Source organism: Oncorhynchus nerka, linkage group LG8, assembly GCF_034236695.1.
Source record: "Oncorhynchus nerka isolate Pitt River linkage group LG8, Oner_Uvic_2.0, whole genome shotgun sequence".
Classification (NCBI taxonomy): domain Eukaryota; kingdom Metazoa; phylum Chordata; class Actinopteri; order Salmoniformes; family Salmonidae; genus Oncorhynchus; species Oncorhynchus nerka.
In genome coordinates, this window is record NC_088403.1 from 54885928 (window position 1) to 54905093 (window position 19166).

Here is a 19166-nt window from a genome sequence, read left to right on the forward strand (position 1 = left end):
TTTTATGCATTTCAGCACTCGGCGGTCACGTTCTGTAAGCTTGTGTTGCCTACCACTTCGCGTCTGAGTTGTAGTTGCTCCCAGACATTTCCACTTCACAATAACAGCACATACAGTTGACTGGGGTAGCTCTAGCAGGACAGACATTTGTCAAACTGACATTTGTTGAACTGGAAAAGTGGAATCTTGAAAGTCACTGAGCTCTCCAGTAAGGTCATTCTACTGCTAATGTTTGTCTATGGAGATTGGATGGGTGCTCGTTTTTATACACCTGTCAGCAACGGGTGTGACTGAAATACCCGAATAATAATAATAATTTGAAGAGGTGTCCACATACTTTGGTATATGTAGTGTATAGACACAGACTTGCACATACACACACGTGTGGGCGTACACACGGGCGTGCTCGCATACATGTACACACACACACACACACACACACACACACACACACACACACACAGCTCACAGTCTACAATAACATACCAGTTTAACACATACCAGTTTAAGTCCAGACTGGAGCCGACCCCATCTGCTGCGGCTGTAACGGCTAATTGGAGAGCCAATTCTTCTTAAAGAAGAATGACTGTGATTAGCACAGATCAGGGAGATTAGGAGATGAAACGCAGCAGGACAATGGTTGTTGTTCACATGCAAATCAGACTGACCTTAAATGACAGTTAAAGGTCTTTGTTTCTGGAATTGATTACACCAAAGGCTGAATGGTTGTGTACAGCTAATTGGTTCCAGTGGACTCCAGTTCCTTGTTTGACCTGATCATGGTCCTTCCTTGCTGCTCTTCAAAGCAAAGATATTTAGGCTGCGACATTGTGTATGCTTGTGAGAAGATCTTTGTAGTAGAATTATTCAAAACAAGTAGACATTTTATTGAATTTGCAAACAAATAGCCCCAGATAAGTGCTTTAGGCTACATCCAAACACCAGCAATGAATGATCACCCATTGAAGTCATGAAAAATGTATGAACACTGACTGTATGCAAGCCATGGTCAGATTTTTTAGGAATAATCCTCTTAGTTTTAGCCTTGGTCTTACATGCCCACTTTGCCTTTAGGAAGTAGATGGCACATTTAGGGAGAGACTACTCTAATTGCGTTCAATTTGTTTACTATCCCTCACTGTCACCCAATCATCATTCATGAGCTCATCATCAGATTTGAGCTGATGTTACACAGTGTCTAGCAGACCTACAGGGACGTTGTGGCTAAACAGATTTCCCAGTGAAAACATTTTGAAGCACACAACACAATGCTGTCGCTCTGTCTGGGGGCGTATCTTCACTTGCTCACATATTGCCAGAGGAGTCTCTATTCTCTCTCTTCTTCTCCTCTCTTTGTTGGGGAAGAAATGCATTTTCCATCTTATCAGTCAAAGGAAGCGGCTTCCAAACCCCTCTCTTGATGTTATTTTCAGAGGAATAGTTTTTAGTCTGCCATAAGAGAGCAGGAAGAGATTAGTTGTCTGCTTCAATTGGAGATTGCTTTGTTTTGAACTTCTGACGAGTGCTGCCGAGGTCTTGTTGACATTGGAGTGTTCGCATAGGAATAGAGTATAGGGAGGAAAGGAAATATCTGACTAATTGATTTGGTTGTTGGGAGTGTTGGCTCAGGGATTATTAAAGCTGGAATCATTAATGGTAAAGCTGTCACATCCGTTTGCGATATTACAACAACAAAAAGGTTTCTGCAAACAACAAAAACAGTTGTTTCCTCTTCGGACATCATTACACATGCGATGGACCAGCAGAATATGTACTGCACATTTTTTTACCACTTTGGGCGACGCTCCTCTCCTCCGCTTCGTCAACAAAACAATAAGAAGGGCCGTGGGGTGGTTAGTGATGCTGTCTCCCCTGCTGCGGATTCCATCTTATGGAGTCTCATCATGGGAGGCCTTCATTTTGAGTATTACAACCACTGGGACTCAATAGACAATGGTTGGAACAGGCTTAGGCATTTTGGAAAATGTCATTAAGCATAAAGTGTGGGAATATTCTGCTAGGCTTTCTTCTTTCAGCTCTCAGTCAGTAAGCAAGAGTCGTAAGCATGACAATTGGATGAGGAACTGATCTAAAAAGATGCTGCACATTAAATAAAAACAAATGGATTGGTTATTTAGTCAATTTGTACACATGCTATATTAATAGTATATATGCCATTTAGCAGACGCTTTTATCCAAAGCTACTTACAGTCATGCGTGCATATATTTTATGTATGGGTTATCCTGGGAATTGAACCCACTATCCTGGCGTTCTCGCCCTTTGGCTATGCTAGTTACCCAGCGGATTTCTTCCCTGATAGCTAGTAATACTGTAGCTAGTGATCGCTAGTGATAGCAGAGAGGTAGAGGCGAAGCCAGAGGGCTGACTTTGCTCCAAAAATAAGCATTAACCCGTCAAAAAGGAGATTTTTTTTGTATGGAGGTCAATGAGAGAGTGTCGAATACATAAAGCTTATTTGATCGAATAGAAGTTTCGTAATGTTTAGGTTTTTACAAATGTACTGATATAAGCGGATGCACGTGGCATCCCGGCAACTTTGAGAAAACAATGTTTTATCGGAGTTGTGCCTGTTATTCACTTCTGCCTTATCATTGGCTAAAATGTTACCCCCTTTTAAAGAAATGTATTCTCATAGTTACAACATTGAGTCCAGTCTCTTGTGGTGATAGTGATTCATAAGCAAGGTCTATTTGAAACATCGCCATCTCCTGGTAGCAGATTCAGAGGCTTAAAGCCCACAAAAGCTTGAAAACCCCATAACATTTTTGCTGACAATTTGGAAAAAAAACTCAAACTGAACATAATTCATTATGTTTTTTATTTGTTATTTTAGTTAGTTGTGCAGTCAAAGATAATAGATTCAGAATAGTTTTAGTTTTTCAAGCGGTTTAGTTAATTATTTTTTATTCATGACTGTTTTGTCTTTGTTTTCATTTTCGTTTACCACACACACACACACACACACACACACTTTTTGTCTCTTTGTCTGTCTGTCAGTCTCTCGCTCTCTTTTTTCTCTCTCGTTTGACACAGACCATGACTGAGAGGACGTTCACATGATAAATATTAATAGACCATAATATACCATGTTCAAATGCACTAGGACATAAAACAATCCTCTGTGAAATCTTAACATGTTAAGAAGTACTGCATGTGAAACCAGGCTTACACGGCACTTCCAGGCCATGATGAAATGATGGGAACTCTGTGTTAAGAGAGGAATGAAATGGAATAAGGCTTGTCCATCAGCTATGAAAAAACATTGGAATGGGCCACCCATGTTTGGGAAAATAGAGTGGGTTCCAAAGCAATTTGCACACAGATCCCAGAGATTGCCAAAGAACATCAGAACTGCGACTCAGTCCGACTCCAATGCCAAAGGTTTCTAAACGTATTTTCCTTCTCTTTTGTGGAAAGGAAAAACTGCTAGTAGAACCAGTCAAATAGTTGACAGGATTATTTTCATTAAATCATACATTGTTTTCTTGGTTATAGAAATGGTCGATTGCTTTTGTAGTTGGAGTTGATAGTTATGGTGGATCAAATTATAGCTGAACGGTGCAACCTGATGAGGATAAATGATAAATCTTATTTGAAAATTCATCTGGTTTCAATGTATCGGTGACTCAAGCCCTCTCAAGGCAATGCATATAGAAAACTGTGTCTGGAAACAAAAGAATAGGAAAGCGGCCAATGTGGTTTGACATTTTTCGAGGAGGAGGGAGCAGGGGTTTGTGTTTTATTTCATCCGAATCCCTCACGCACTGTGGTTGCGGAGGCTGAATGTACTGTATTGCTCATGTGGGTTGCCACGGCAACAGTGAGCGCAGGAGTATAGGGGAACTGAGGTCCTCCGGTCCGGTACCTCTTCAAATTCCTCCGGCTCTCTCTGACTTGTACAGACATGGTGGCAGCATTTGGGTGGGGACCAGCGGCGAAGCTTTCACTCCCGTGGGGACTCCCTCGTTGTTATTCCTACAATGAGGTCCTCACCGGTGACACTGTCATTCCTCCCCTGCTCAACATCCTCCTCCTGACCTGGCCTCGGTGCTAGCTGTCGGACTCAGAGCACTCTTTCCTCGCTTGATGCTGCCATGCAGCTGCTTCTCCTGTCATTGACACGGTCACCACATTCACTGTCAGTGTCAGGGACATTGTTGTTAGTCTCAATCTTGTCATGCTGCTCAACTTGACTAAATAAATGTGTTAAAGGCCCATGTGACCAGGTTTTCCCTTCCTTTTCTCTTCGCATTTCAGACCCAGGTTTATACCTACGTTCCATTCTAGCCAGAGCTCCGATTTTTAGCTAGCTAGCCGGCTAGATCTGACGCAGATGAGCAGACTGTCACAGATTGGTCGGATCCTAAAATGCATTATGCGAATCCATGACAATGGACGAATGCGCCAATGATATGCGAGGTAATATCTTATATAAATGCAGATATAAAAGGTAACATTTTACAGGACACCCAGCATCATAACATGTTATGACACGGTCATATCATAATATGTCATAACAGTTGACATATTTAGATCTGTTGTGACATAAATTGTGTTATTTTATGGCTGGTTATGACACCTGCATAAGAGTGTCAAAACCCACAAAACCTACCACACAAGGCAGAACGTTCCATACACCAAAGCCTACGTGTCAACTGTATGTTTATGTTATCTATTTAAAAAAATGTTTTGACCATGTTAAATTATCATTGTAATTGCGCACATATTGATGTCAGACGTGCACCTACCCCAATGCTGTAATCTGGGATTAATGCAGGAGCAGATTTCAAGTGCAGGACAAGACACCCTCTTTTTGACTGATGACTGACCCACCATGCTGGTGTTACAAGCACCATACTCTACCAACTGAGCTACAGTTGGGTGGCTGTGGTCTGGGGTCTCTAAGTAAGCATTTCACTGTAAGGTCTACACCTGTTGTATTCGGCACATGTGACAAATAAAATGTGATTTGATTTGATATAAGGAGATTTACGTGATAGGCCTATCTGGCTTATATGATTATGATGGTCGTAATACTTCTTGACAGTCTCATAAAGTGTATTTTCTTAGTCCAAGTAAAGTGAAACAGGATGGTCATAATGCTTCATGACAGTGTCAGTGTTTCTACAAGTTTAAAATATGATGAAAAAACATGACTGTAAAGAATACATTACAACAACAACAAAGGATTTTAGAAACAAGCTTTCAAATGAAAGGAAACTTCTTTGCAGAGAAAAAAACGAATTTGAATAAATGTGGCACGCTTATTATGTAGGTGTCATAACCAGCCATAAAATAACACAATATATGTCACAACAAGTGTAAATATATGGGTCATGACAGTGTTATGACCATATTATGACAGGTTATAACAAGTTATGTCGGTTTTTATGACATTATGACATGGTTATGACCTTGTCATGAAGTGTTATGACATCGGGTGTCAAGTAAAGTGTTACCATATCATTTTATTTTCTTTGTCACCATTTTTTTAATGATATGACAGACATTCTTGGGGGCTCCCCTTATTGGCTGCATTGAAGCTCCTCCCCTGGTGGGGAGTGTTCAGGTATGCGCTCAGACACATATCTGTCTGCCTGTTAACATACACCAGACTCCGAGAACAATGAGTCTCAAAAAGAGACTCTCCTTCAAGAAAGCCTGGTACTTCAACACCGTAAGTAAACTTCTGAGAACTTCGTAGGAGAGTTTCATTCTTTTGTCTTGTGGTGGTAAAGGACTCCTGTTTTTGTTAAAGCATCTGCTTTAGTAATTACTCTCTCTCTCGTTCTTTTTCTATCTTTTCCTCTCTCTCTTTCTCTATCCTCTCCTCCCACTCAAAACAGCTGTGTCGGGCGTTCTCTCTCACTAACATCAGTCTGGAGTGGGGAATCATATTCATTGTGGTAACGTTTGTTTTCACAGTTGTGCTGTGAGACAGAGGAACTGCTTCAACTTGCGTGAAGGTTGAAAAGGCATTTCTCTCTGTGTGATCAAGAAAGAGAATATCTCTTAACCCAAACCCTTCTAAACAAGTGAAGAAGTGGGATGTGATCTGCCATAGTTTTAACTTCTTCTACAACTCTGGTCTTTAAAATAATATTTTTTAAATGTAGTTTTATTTATTTCACCGTTATTTAACCAGGTAGGCTAGTTGAGAAAAAGTTATCATTTACAACTGCGACCTGGCCAAGATAAAGAATAGCAATTGGACACATACAACAACACAGAGTTACACATGGAATAAACAAAACATAGTCAATAATATGGCGGAACAAAAGAAAAGAAAAAGTCTATATACAGTGAGTGCAAATGAGGTAAGATAAGGGAGTTAAGGCAATAAATAGGCCATGGTGGCGAAGTAATTACAATATAGCAATTTATAGACTGGAATGGTAGGTGTGCAGAAGATGAATGTGCAAGTAGAGATACTGGGGTGCAAAGGGGCAAGATAAATGAATAAATACTGTATGGGGATGAGGTAGGTAGATAGATGGGCTGTTTACAGATGGGCTATGTACAGGTGCAGTGATCTGTGAGCTGCTCTGACAGCTGGTGAGGGAGATATGAGTCTCCAGCTTCAGAGATTTTTCCAGTTCGTTCCAGTCATTGGCAGCAGAGAACTGGAAGGAAAGACGACCAAAGGAGGAATTGGCTTTAGGGGTGACCAGTGAGATATACCTGCTGGAGCGCATGCTATGAGTGAGTGCAGCTATGGTGACCAGTGAGCTGAGATAAGGCTGGGCTTTACCTAGCAGAGACTTGTAGATAACCTGTAGCCAGTTATCAGGCTAGTAATAGGGGTTGCAACAATTTCGGCAGATCATTTTAGAAAGAGAGGGTCCAGATTGTCTAGCCAGGCTGATTTGTAGGGGTCCAGATTTTTCAGCTCTTTCAGAACATCAGCTATCTGGATTTGGGTAAAGGAAAAATGGTGTGGGATTTGGCGGGTTGCTGTGGAGGGTGCCGGGCAGTTGACCGGTGTAGGGGTAGCCAGGTGGAAATCATGGCCAGCCGTAGAGAAATGCTTATTTAAATTCTCAATTATAGTGGATTTATGGGTGGTGACAGTGTTTCCTAGCCTCAGAGCAGTGGGCAGCTGGGTGGAGGTACTCTTATTCTCCATGGACTTTACAGTGTCCCAGAACTTTTTTGAGTTAGTACTACAGGATGCAAATTTCTGTTTGAAAAAGCTAGCCTTAGCTTTCCTAACTGCCTGTGTATATTTGTTCCTAACTTCCCAGAAAAGTTGCATATCACGGGGGCTATTCGATGCTAATACAGAACGCCACAGGATGTTTTTGTGCTGGTCAAGGGCAGACAGGTCTGGAGTGAACCAAGGACTATATCTATTCCTAGTTTTACATTTTTTGAATGGGGCATGCTTATTTAAGATGGTGAGGAAGGCACTTTTAAAGAATAGCCAGGCATCATCTAATATACACCATTTAGCAGACGCTTTTATCTGAAGTGATTTACAGTCATGTGTGCATACATTTTTACATTCAGGTGGTCCTGGGACTCGAACCCACCACGCTGGCGTTATAAGCACCATGCTCTACCAACCTAGTTACAGCTGGGTGGCAGTGGCCTGTGATCTGAGCTACATCTCAGCTGAGCAACAGTTTGGTACCTGGGTCAGTGTTGAATGTGTGGTGTTTCGGACAAACCTGCAGGGTTTAGGACAAACCTGCATTTGTGTTGGAAATGTATGCATAGCCTGTGGCTGCCATATGTTAATGCTTACATTGGAAAAGTTGAGTGTTAACATCATTGTGGTTGTACATTGTCTCACTGGATACAGTTGAAGTCGGAAGTTTACATACACCGTAGCCAAATACATTTAAACTCATTTTTTCACATTTCCTGACATTTAATCCTAGTAAAAATTCCCTGTCTTAGGTCAGTTAGGATCACCATTTTATTTTAAGAATGTGAAATGTCAGAATAATAGTATAGAGAATGATTTATTTCAGCTTTTATTGATTTTATCACATTCCCAGTGGGTCAGAAGTTTACATACACTCAATTAGTATTTGGTAGCATTGCCTTTAAATGGTTTAACTTATGTCAGACGTTTCGGGTAGCCTTCCACATGCTTCTGGGTGAATTTTGGCCCATTCCTCCTGACAGAGCTGGTGTAACTGAGTCAGGTTTATAGGCATTCCTTGCTCGCACACGCTTGTTCAGTTCTGCCCCCAAATGTTCTATAGGATTGAGGTCAGGGCTTTGTGATGGCCACTCCAATACCTTGACTTTGTTGTCCTTAAGCCATTTTGCCACAACTGTGGAAATACGCTTGGGGTCATTGTCCATTTGGAAGACCCATTTGCGACCAAGCTTTAACTTCCTGACTGATGTGTTGAGATGCTGCTTCAATATATCCACATAATTTTCCATCCTCATGATGCCATCTATTTTGTGAAGTGCACCAGTCCCTCCTGCAGCAAAGCACCCCCAAAACATGATGCTGCCACCCCCATGCTTTCAACAGACCAGACCAAAAAGTACAATCTTTGTCCCCATGTGCAGTTGCAAACCGTAGTCTGGCTTTTTTATGGTGGTTTTGGAGCAGTGGCTCCTTCCTTGCTGAGCAGCCTTTCAGGTTATGTTGATATAGGACTTGTTTTACTGTGGATATAGATACTTTTGTACCTGTTTCCTCCAGCATCTTCAGAAGGTCCTTTGCTGTTGTTCTGGGATTGATTTGCACAAGTACGTTCATCTCTAGGAGACAGAACATGTTTCCTTCCTGATGACGGCTGCGTGGTCCCATGGTGTTTATACTTGCCTACTATTGTTTGTACAGATGAACGCGGTACCTTCAGGCGTTTGGAAATTGCTCCCAAGGATGAATCAGACTTGTGGAGGTCTCCAATTTTTCTTCTGAGGTCTTGGCTGATTTCTCTTTATTTTCCCATGATGTCAAGCAAAGTGGCACTGAGTATGAAGGTAAGCCTAGAAATAGATCCACAGGTACACCTCCAATTGACTCAAATTATGTCAATTAACTTATCAGAAGCTTCTAAAGCCATGACATAATTTTCTGGAATTTTCCAAGCTGTTTAAAGCCAAAATCAACTTAGTGTATGTACACTTCTGACCCACTGGAATTGTGATACATTGAATTATAAGTGAAACAGTCTGCAAACGATTGTTGAATAAATTACTTGTGTCATGCACAAAGTAGATGTCCTAACCGACTTGCCAAAACTATAGTTTGTTAACAAGAAATTTGTGGAGTGGTTGAAAAACGAGTTTTAATGACTCCAACCTAAGTGTATGTAAACTTCCGACTTCAACTGTATGTTCATTACACATGGCTGTCATACGCTTGTCTTGATTTGGATGCCAAGCCATTATCATATTGGATGCTTTTGCTTCATTCATCTCAATCAATTTACATATTAGCTATACAATTAGCCACAACAACTTGGGATTAAAAACTATAATTTTATACGTACAGAGGGATCTGTTAGCAGAAAAAGCATTTGATTAAATAAAAGTTAACAAATAAATGTGCTTTACAGAGCTTTTTCTGTTGTTGCAGTTTTATAGCTACATTCCTGCAGTTCTACACATTTTGCCATGGGGTGGGGAGAAATTTCTGCAGTTTTAAAATATAATTTCCTGTAATTTGACACATTTTGCCATGATGTATGCCATGTTAATATGATATCTGAGTGAGATGACTAACAAAATCAATGTGGGCCCCCCTGGAGGTAAGGGCCATGATTAGATGTCTAGACTAACTAGAAAAATTTACCAGCTGATGAACAACAGAGTTTCAAAATTGCACCTTTTATTTTAACCCTCAACAGTAAGTTGAGACTCCGACTGAGTTCCTAATTATTTTTTTTATTTTATTTTTTTACAAATTACAGAGGTCCTGACCTCAGAGTCCTCATATATAGCTACGGCCCTGCTGCCTAGTGCCACCCATGGATAGAGCCAGTCACTGGAGGTGTGAACAGAGGATGAGAGCAGAGCAGTTGAGACAACAGAGGTGGGCAGCCATCACTGGATCTCTTCACAGGGGTGTACTGCTGTGGAAGAAATAATGAGCTGGAAAACACACAGAGGTGTGTGTGTGTGTGTAGTTCCAGCAACCACTGTGGGCAGTCACCACACACACACACACGCACAGAGACACAGGCACGCACACACTCTGTTTCGTGAATCAACAGTGTGACAACTTTCGTAGGTGTGGCGAGATAAATCAAAGGAGTGTTGAAACTGCTATTTTTTTATGGATTATTTGTCGTAAAGTGTAGCCTACATATGTGAAAGGCAACCTGACATGATCTGACATGTATAATTATCGTTCATCAGAAACGCTTCTCATATGACACATAGTGATTTAGGAGGGAAGGTACTTGGTTGGCTATGATCCGCGATGTGTCATGATGAGATGTGCTGTATTATGCTCTCCTATGAGGCAACATGAATGAAAGATTGGTTGGTAAGTCCATCATCCTAGAGAACAGGATATGGCTGACATCTCAACTGTTTTTCCCATCAATGTAACACAACACAAGGCCTTGAAATGTCATTCTACTCTAGTGACTGATTTTGTGTTGATATTTGAGTCATTGAGCAGACACTCTTATCCAGAGTGACTTACAGGAACAATGAGGGTTAAGTGCCTTGCTCAAGGGCACAATGGCATATTTTTTACCTAGTCGGCTTGGGGTTTCGAACCAGCAACTTTTCAGTTACTGGCCCATTGAACTTAACCGCCATGCTTCCCACCACTCACCTGTATAACTGGGACGTTCTACGAAAATTGTGGCATTTTGACCAGCTATTTTATTTTTATGTTTAAAAAAGTAATAATACTAAGTCAGATAATAGTCAACCCCTTAAAAATGTTAATTAACAACATGCCTGCTTAATGTATTTTGCTATTTTACAACATATACAAAAAAAAACTGTAGCGTTTTTATCACTGGTATTACCCATATTTGGATGAAAATTCAGGCTTTCCAGAATATAATTTGACTATTTAATTTGAATATATAATCAAAGACAGAAAAGTTTCATGATAATGAAAAGATGGCGGCCATAGTAGCTCAAACCACAATTATTTTTTATCAAATTCCCTTTTCCCTTTACTGTAAACTGTGGAACACCGGTGACACATCTTAAGGCTTCACATGAAATTACCAAATTAATCATCAAACTGTTAATAGAAGAGAGATTGCAGACTCACCATGTGCTTTTCAAAACAGCCACACCTCCGAAGAACCTTTGACCCAGTAAAAGGCTGGCAAGCATGTTGCATGTTTTTATTATGGTGGTTTTTATAATGGGGTATCACGAAGGACATGAAATTGAGAGGTATTCCCTGTAAATTATTTATAATATTTAGTTAATATTTTAGTTTAGTAATCCACTAAATAACTATAATTCTTTCCTTTGTATTATGACATTTAAAGTGTGTAAAAAAATTATGTATTTTCAACTCTAAATGTCACTTAACCACGACTCCTGACCCGAGGGACAAGCTATGATATATAAAGCATTTTTTTTGCAATAGAACTGACTTACATATGTTTTATTAACACAAAAACACTTCAATTAAAACAAAAACATATATTTTGTGTTATTATCTGACGTTTTTAATGTGTTTTTCCTCGTGGTTAATGCGGCGGACTGGAAAGCAACCACTTTCGTAGAATGACCCAATTGCATGGTTTCAGTAGGGACTTTTTATGAGTTATAAACTAACCAAGACGTGTGTCATATCATAGATGATGGCTGTCTGTAGTTTAGAATAAAATGTGGTTACTGGCGACTACTCTGTATTTAAAGGTGGTGCTTTTAGTACTTTTAACTGACAGATCTACTGAAGCAACAGTTGAGTGGGTGCTCTCTCCACCCCCCACCCTCCTCTCTGTTTTCTATTGAACCCTTCATCTTCTCTCCCTTTGACTCCTGGCTGTATGTGTTCTAGCCACCACACAAGAGGTGGCTTTTAGGACCCATCTGTATACGGTTGGTTCAGCAGTCTTGTGGTTGTTGAGTGAAGACTAGATGTTGTGGTTCTTGGGACTGCCCTTTGTTTCGCCTCTGTGAGAGAGGGAAAACCCTGCAAGGATTAAAAATGGTCACCGTCACTCCCAAAATGGAATGGACCACAGTGGGTGCACATGACTGTGATCCCTAACCCTCAGATGGTTCAACATTATTTACCACTGACTGACTCTGAGACTGAGTCAGTCAGTGGGCGGGTTCAAAATGTGTCTGGTCATATTCCTCAAGTCATTGATCAATGAAGGATGTTATTTTAGATGCATAAATTGCTTCTCCCAGCTGTGACCAATAGTAGGTCCACAAAGATATTTAAATGATCTCTTGTTATGCAATCTTTTGTCATTAAGCTTTGCTAATTTTGCATAGCAATACTTTTCTCTCCCCAAAATGATCAAATCAAATCAAATTTTATTTGTCACGTGTGCCGAATACAACAGGTGTAGTAGACCTTACAGTGAAATGCTTTACTTACAGGCCCTAACCAACAGTGCATTTTTTAAGTAAAAAATACGTATTAGGTAAACAATAGATAAGTAAACTTTTTTTTTTTTTTACTGTAAAATGACAGTGAAAATAACAGTAGCGAGGCTATATACAGGTGGTACCGGTACAGAGTCAATGTGCGGGGGTACTGGTCAGTTGGGCTAATTGAGGTAATATGTACATGTAGGTATAGTTAAAGTGATTATGCATAGATGATAAACAGAGAGTAGCAGCAGCGTAAAAGAGGGTGTTGGCAGGTGGGGGGTGGCGGGAGACAATGCAAATAGTCCGGGTAGCCAATGTCCGGGTCACCGGTTAGTCGGGCTAATTCAGGTAATATATACATGAATGTATAGTTAATGTATAGTGACTATGCATAGATGATAAACAGAGACTAGGCTCCAGTGTTGAGGATCAGCGTGGCAGATGTGTTGCTACCTACCCTCACCACCTGGGGGTGGCCCGTTAGGAAGTTCAGGATCCAGTTGCTGAGGGAGTTGTTTAGTCCCAAGATCCTTAGCTTAGTGATGAGCTTTGAGGGCACTATGGTGTTGAACGCTAAGCTATCGTCGATGAATAGCATTTTCACGTGGTGTTCCTTTTGTCCAAGTGGGAGATGGCAGTGTGGAGTGCAATAGAGATTGCATCATCTGTGGATCTGTTTGAGCGGTATGCAAATTAGAGTGGGTCTAGGGATTCCCGGATAATGATGTTAATGTGAGCCATAACCAGCCTGTCAATGCACCTTATGGCTACAGACGTGAGTGCTACGGGCCCGTAGTCATTTAGGCAGGTTACATTAGTGTTCTTGGGCACAGGGACTATGGTGGTCTGCTTGAAGCATGTTGGTATTACAGACTCAATCAGGGACAGGTCAGTGAAGACACCTGCCAGTTGGTCAGCACATGCTTTGATCACACATCCTAGCGACCTTGTGAATGTTGACCTGTTTAAAGGTCTTACTCACGTTGGCTACGGAGAGCATGATCACACAGTAGTTCGGAACAGCTGATGCTCTCATGCAAGCCTCAGTGTTGCTTGCTTCAAAACGAGCATAGAAGTGATTTAGCTCGTCTGGTAGGCTTGTGTCACTGGGCAGCTCGCGGCTGTGCTTCCCTTTGTAGTCTGTAATAGTTTGCAAGCCCTGCCACATCCAATGTGCGTCTGAGCCGGTGTAGTACGATTCAATCTTAGTCCTGTATTGGCAGGTTGCCTGTTTGATGGTTCGTCGGAGGGCATAGCAGGATTTCTTATAAGCTTCCAAGTTAGAGTCCCGCACCTTGAAAGTGGCAGCTCTACCCTTTAGCTCAGTGCAAATGTTGCCTGTAATCCATGGCTTCTGGTTTTGGTATGTACGTACAGTTACTGTGGGGATAACATCCTCAATGCACTTATTGTTAAAGCCAGTGACTGATGAGGTATACTCCTCAATGCCATCGGAAGAATCCTGGAACATTTTCCAGTCTGTGCTAGCAAAACAGTCCTGTAGTTTAGCATCTGCTTCATCTGACCACTTTTTTTATAGACCGAGTCATTGGTGCTTCCTGCTTTAATTTTTTGCTTGTATGCAGGTATCAGGAGGATAGAATTATGATCAGATTTTCCAAATTGAGGGCGAGGGAGAGCTTTGTCTTTGTGTGTGGAGTAAAGGTGATCTAGATTTTTTTCCCTCTGGTTGCGCATTTAACATGATAATATAAATTAGGTAAAACTGATTTAAGTTTCCCTGCATTAAAGTCCCCGGCCACTAGGAGCGCTGCATCTGGGTGTGTGGTTTCCTGTTTGCTTATTTCCTTATACAGCTGACTGAGTGCGGTCTTAGTGCCAGCATCCATCTGTGGTGGTAAATCAACATCCACAAAAAAAATTATGAAAACTCTCTTGGCAAATAGTGTGGTCTACAGCTTATCATAAGATACGCAAGCAAAATCTAGAGACTTCCATAGATTTCGTGCACAAGCTGTTGTTTCCAAATATACACAGATATATACACCCCTCGTCTTACTGGAGTGTGCTGTTCTATCTAGACGGTGCTGCGTATGTCCCGCCAGCTGAATGTTTTCCATGTTGTCATTCCGCCACAATTCGGTGAAACACAAGATATTACAGTTTTTGATGACCCGTTGGTAGGGTATTCGTGATCATACCTCGTCTAATTTATTGGCCAAATATTGTACGTTGGCAAGTAATATTGACGGTAAGGACAGATTTCCCACTCGCCGTCAGCGGATCCTTACGAGGCACCCGCCCTGTGTCCTCTATACCTGCGTCTCTTTCGCTTGCCAATGACGGGGATTTCGGCCTTGTCAGGTGTCTGAAGTACAGCCTGTGCGTCCTGCTTGTTGAAGAAAAAATCTTTGTCTAATCCGAGGTGAGTGATCACTGTCCTGATGTCCAGAAGCTCTTTTTTGCCGTAAGATACGGTTGCAGAAACATTATGTACAAAATAAGTTACAAATAACGTGACAAAAAACACATAATAGCACAATTGGTTAGTCGCCCATAAGACGACTGCCATTTCTTCCGGCGCCATCTATATGATTTATCTCAAGCATTAGCCTGGTTGGAAGTGCCTTGTCTAGACATATCCAGTGGACAGAAAAGTACCTTGTACCTATGGCAAAATATGGTGGTGGATCTTTGATGTTATGGGGCTATTTGCTTCCACTGGTCCTGGGGCCCTTGTTAAAGGTCAACGGCATCATGAACTTTACCAAGTAACAGGACAATTTAGCCAAAAACTTGGTTGCCTCTGGCAGGAGGCTGAAACTTGGCCAGCAAGACAATAACCCCAAGTACAACATTTTGCAATGGCCTGGGGGCCTTGTTAAGTCTCCGGACTTAAACCGGAGTGATTTGAATTGAAGAGGGCAGTCCATAAGAGCAAACAAAGGATATCAAGGACCTGGAAAGATTCTGTATGGAGGAATGGTCAAAGATCCCTCCCAATGTGTTCTCCAATCAAATGTTTACATTTTAGAAAAAGGCTGCATCGTTATCCCTTTTAGAGATATTTTGAAATGACTTGTTAAACAAAATCTCTTTCACTGAATTATGAAATATTGAATTTCTCAATTGTTTTGAGCGTACAATACAGCTCAGTATTTGTATAATTTATTATATAGAGTATTTTTTGCTCATCTTTACCAAGGGTGCCAATCATTTTGGAGGTGACTGTATCTACCAGCATGTTCACACTGAAGTGGCTTCTCATAACCTCGTAGGAAATCAGTCTCTCTTTCTAAATGAATCCTCCAACACACTGATTAATAGTGTGTTCTTGGACCAAGCTGAACGATGCTCTACTAATTTCTTCTGCTGCATTTGAAAATATTTGCCTTTCAGCTGTAAACCTTTATTTTAGCCTTACTAAACCAATCTTAACAGATATCCCTGGTTTTCTGCCATTCTCTCACCAGCAATGTCTTCAAATTGTTTGCTAAGTAAACATTTGTAGCTGCTGTATAAAATCAACCTATTCTTGTGAAGAGAAGAGACCATTTCGCTAATAAATATGCCAGTAATGAAATTCTACGAGGGTGTATTCATTACGGAAACCGTTTACTGTTTAAGAACCAGATGGAAACAAACAGGGAGGGACATACTTGAATTTGTCCAATAGAAACTCTTGCTTGCATTTTCCGTTTGGAGTAAACAGACAAAACGTTTTGCAACAGAATCAGCATAATGGTTACACCTGGGCTTTGTGATTATTTTTTTCTCTTTCCAAAGATGCTTGTCAGAATTGCTGATCACTCTATGGCCTATAGTCTTGTATAGACTTTCATTGCCCACTCAGCCCCTGAATTAGCATGTGAAAAGTGGCCTATTATAGTGCAAGCACTAATGGCTCCTCATTATGACTTCTAGTCTGACCAGACACCAGTGAGAGGGAACATGCCACTTGGCTCTTGTCTGTGTGTGTGTGTGTGTGTGTGTGTGTGTGTGTGTGTGTGTGTGTGTGTGTGTGTGTGTGTGTGTGTGTGTGTGTGTGTGTGTGTGTGTGTGTGAGAGAGAGTGTGCATCTCCGAACATGTTCATGTGCCCCGAGTGTGTTTTTGTGTGTCCAAAGCATGTGAGTCATAGGTAGTGAGTGTGTGTGTGGTGAGAAGTGGGACCCATTCTTGAGGTGTGAACAGCTGTGGGTGTGTGTGGCAGAGGCCCTGGGCTGGATCCACCCACATCCCACATTAATAGCCACACACACACACACACACACACACTGAGAGAGACATTCTGTGCTCAGGCTCCAGTGGTTCCTTGCCTCGGAGCAGGAGGAGGTCATGACGGCATCTTCTCACTCATGTCTCTTTTTGTTGTCTTTCAGTCGGCTGCTTCCTCAGAAGGTGGTGAGTACATTTCTCTTTTCATTACACTTGTTCTTACATTCACTTTATCTGTGATGACAGAACACAGTACATATTTTTGCTTCCTGCACCTGTATGTACTAGGCTAAGTAATAAGCTTTAAGTTGAGTTCAACAAAAGTGTTCCAAAACAAGCATGGGCCAAATGGGGCGTTTTGTCCCTCCATGGACCTTTTTGTTGAACAATAAAAGTCACTTTTTGTGTGCCTTTTTCTTGAAAGCGTCTTTCTCCGTTTCCTGTATGTTTGCTTTTTATTGTATGTTTATTAAGCTCTCCACAACACGCAACTCTGAGGTTATTGAATTAAACAGGCTCACAGAATATGATGTCAACCTATTTATTTACGACCTCAACAAAAGGCTCTTGTGCAGGGGTTTTACGACAGGGTTTCCCAACTCCTCGAGTATTCCAACCAGCACACGTTTTTGTTGTGGCCCCAGACAAACTCACCTGATTCCACTTATTGAGGGCTCGATGATTAGTTGAATCAGGTGGGCTTGTCTGGGGCTGCAACAAAAAATGTGTGAAGTTCGGGACACTGGAGGACTGGTGTTGGGAAACACTGTTTTAGGATAGGGTTTGGGATTGTGTGTTTGCTGTTGGTTTACCCTTTCACAGACGTTTAATAATGTTTGCTGAACGCCATGTTCGATGGCGCTGTGGTTTTGGAGGAGCTGCTTAGCTCTTTCAATGAGCATGTGGCGAAGAAACTCTATGCTATTTATCCAGAAAACCATCCCATTATAAAGCAACACAGGCCCCATATTTGCTCTCTGCTGGCAAACTCAAGATTCCAAACCAAATACCAAATATCGTGTCAACTTCAAACCAAATATCACGTCACTGAGGTCAATTGGCAGAGTTTTGAAATTAAATTATAAACAAATGTCTGGGACAAATTGATTTGTGTATTAGAAAATGGAATACATATCTTGCGTCTTTTAATGGGAGATGTGAGGGCTTGTAAAAACCAGCTTGTTTTATGCCTTTACAACTCTGCTGACACCTACTGATTCAGCTGGGCGAGTTGGCTAACAAAAGCATGAGCTTCTATAGTTAGACTGTATCCCGAGGCATTACTCACAACATTGTAAGGTAGTCAGTCACGAACAGTCATGATTCAGTGTCCAAGTTGTCATGTAATATTTGCAATAGCATTTAGAGGCTACTTGTAATTATTATTTGTCCTGTGCTTGTGCATGCTTATCAGTGATCAGATACCCTGGTGCTGGAGGCTATGGATTCATCTGTGTAGTGTTTTCAGAAAGCTCCCAAAAGAGGCTTAAAATTCCTCAATTCCTCAATTCCGTAAGCAGATCGTGAACACTTCTCTTGCCTGACATTGACCATTCAAGAGCATTTTGGTAACAGACCTTACTGTCTTCCTTTTTGTGTTTTTGATATTTTGCTTTCTGGTTGGTGGGACTTTGAAATGGGCATCTGCCGCCATGATAGCAGGCACTAACTGAGTCATTGGAAGTACTTGTTAAAATAGGCTTCTTTCTCTAGATTTCACAGTTCCCAAGCTATTCCCTTCTTTTGAGTGGTTTTGGACTAATAGCATTTTCTTCCCTCTCTTTGAACTAGCTTAGAATTGAGTCCCTGAATGAACTTTTCTCTGCTGTAGACTATGGTGCAGCTTTAAGGCTGTTGTTGTCAGAACAGTTCTGGTCCCTACCCCCGTTGTCCCCTAACCACTTTCCCTACCATTTTCCTCTCTCTCCAGACCATGGTGGTGGTGTGCAGCTCCAGGGCTGCTGCAGCCAGAGCAGTCTGAACAGCAATGGCAGTCTGCCCGGCGCCGGCAGCCACAGGAGGCTGTCAGAGCGCCGGGTGGCCAGCTGGGCCGCCTGCTTCGAGCGCCTGCTCCAGGACCCCATTGGCGTCCGCTACTTCTCAGTATGTACTGTAAAGAACTCTGGGAAATTGAATTTTATTTTAGTTCACTGTTAGTTTAGTTATGTGATCTGAAACCCAACAAACTCAACAGTCCATTATCTTCCTCATTCTCTATTCTGTTAGATGAAATCTATACTCGTCTTCCTCAGACGTCCAAAATTATGTTTTAGTTTGCATGTTACGTGATGTTACAGTTCTATCTCATTCTCCATTCTGTATGATGAAATCAATGTGAAGCTACCTCAGACATACATGGGTATTCAACAAGGAAAAAGCGCAGTGGAACTGACTTCGAGGTCCAGAGTTGAGTTTGAAGGCGTTACACCATTCTCTTCTTGTGGAATAGAAGCAATAGTCAA

The 19166-nt window shown here is 41.5% G+C and overlaps 1 protein-coding gene across 1 annotated transcript in view; it reads left to right on the top strand.

Annotated features, from left to right (window-relative positions):
• Window positions 1–19166, top strand: part of LOC115133596 (regulator of G-protein signaling 12-like) — a 72572-nt gene that overhangs the window by 25123 nt on the left and 28283 nt on the right. The window contains 2 exon segments of the mRNA XM_065021922.1: window positions 16869–16890; window positions 18635–18807. Coding sequence (XP_064877994.1) covers window positions 16869–16890; window positions 18635–18807 — 195 coding nt within the window.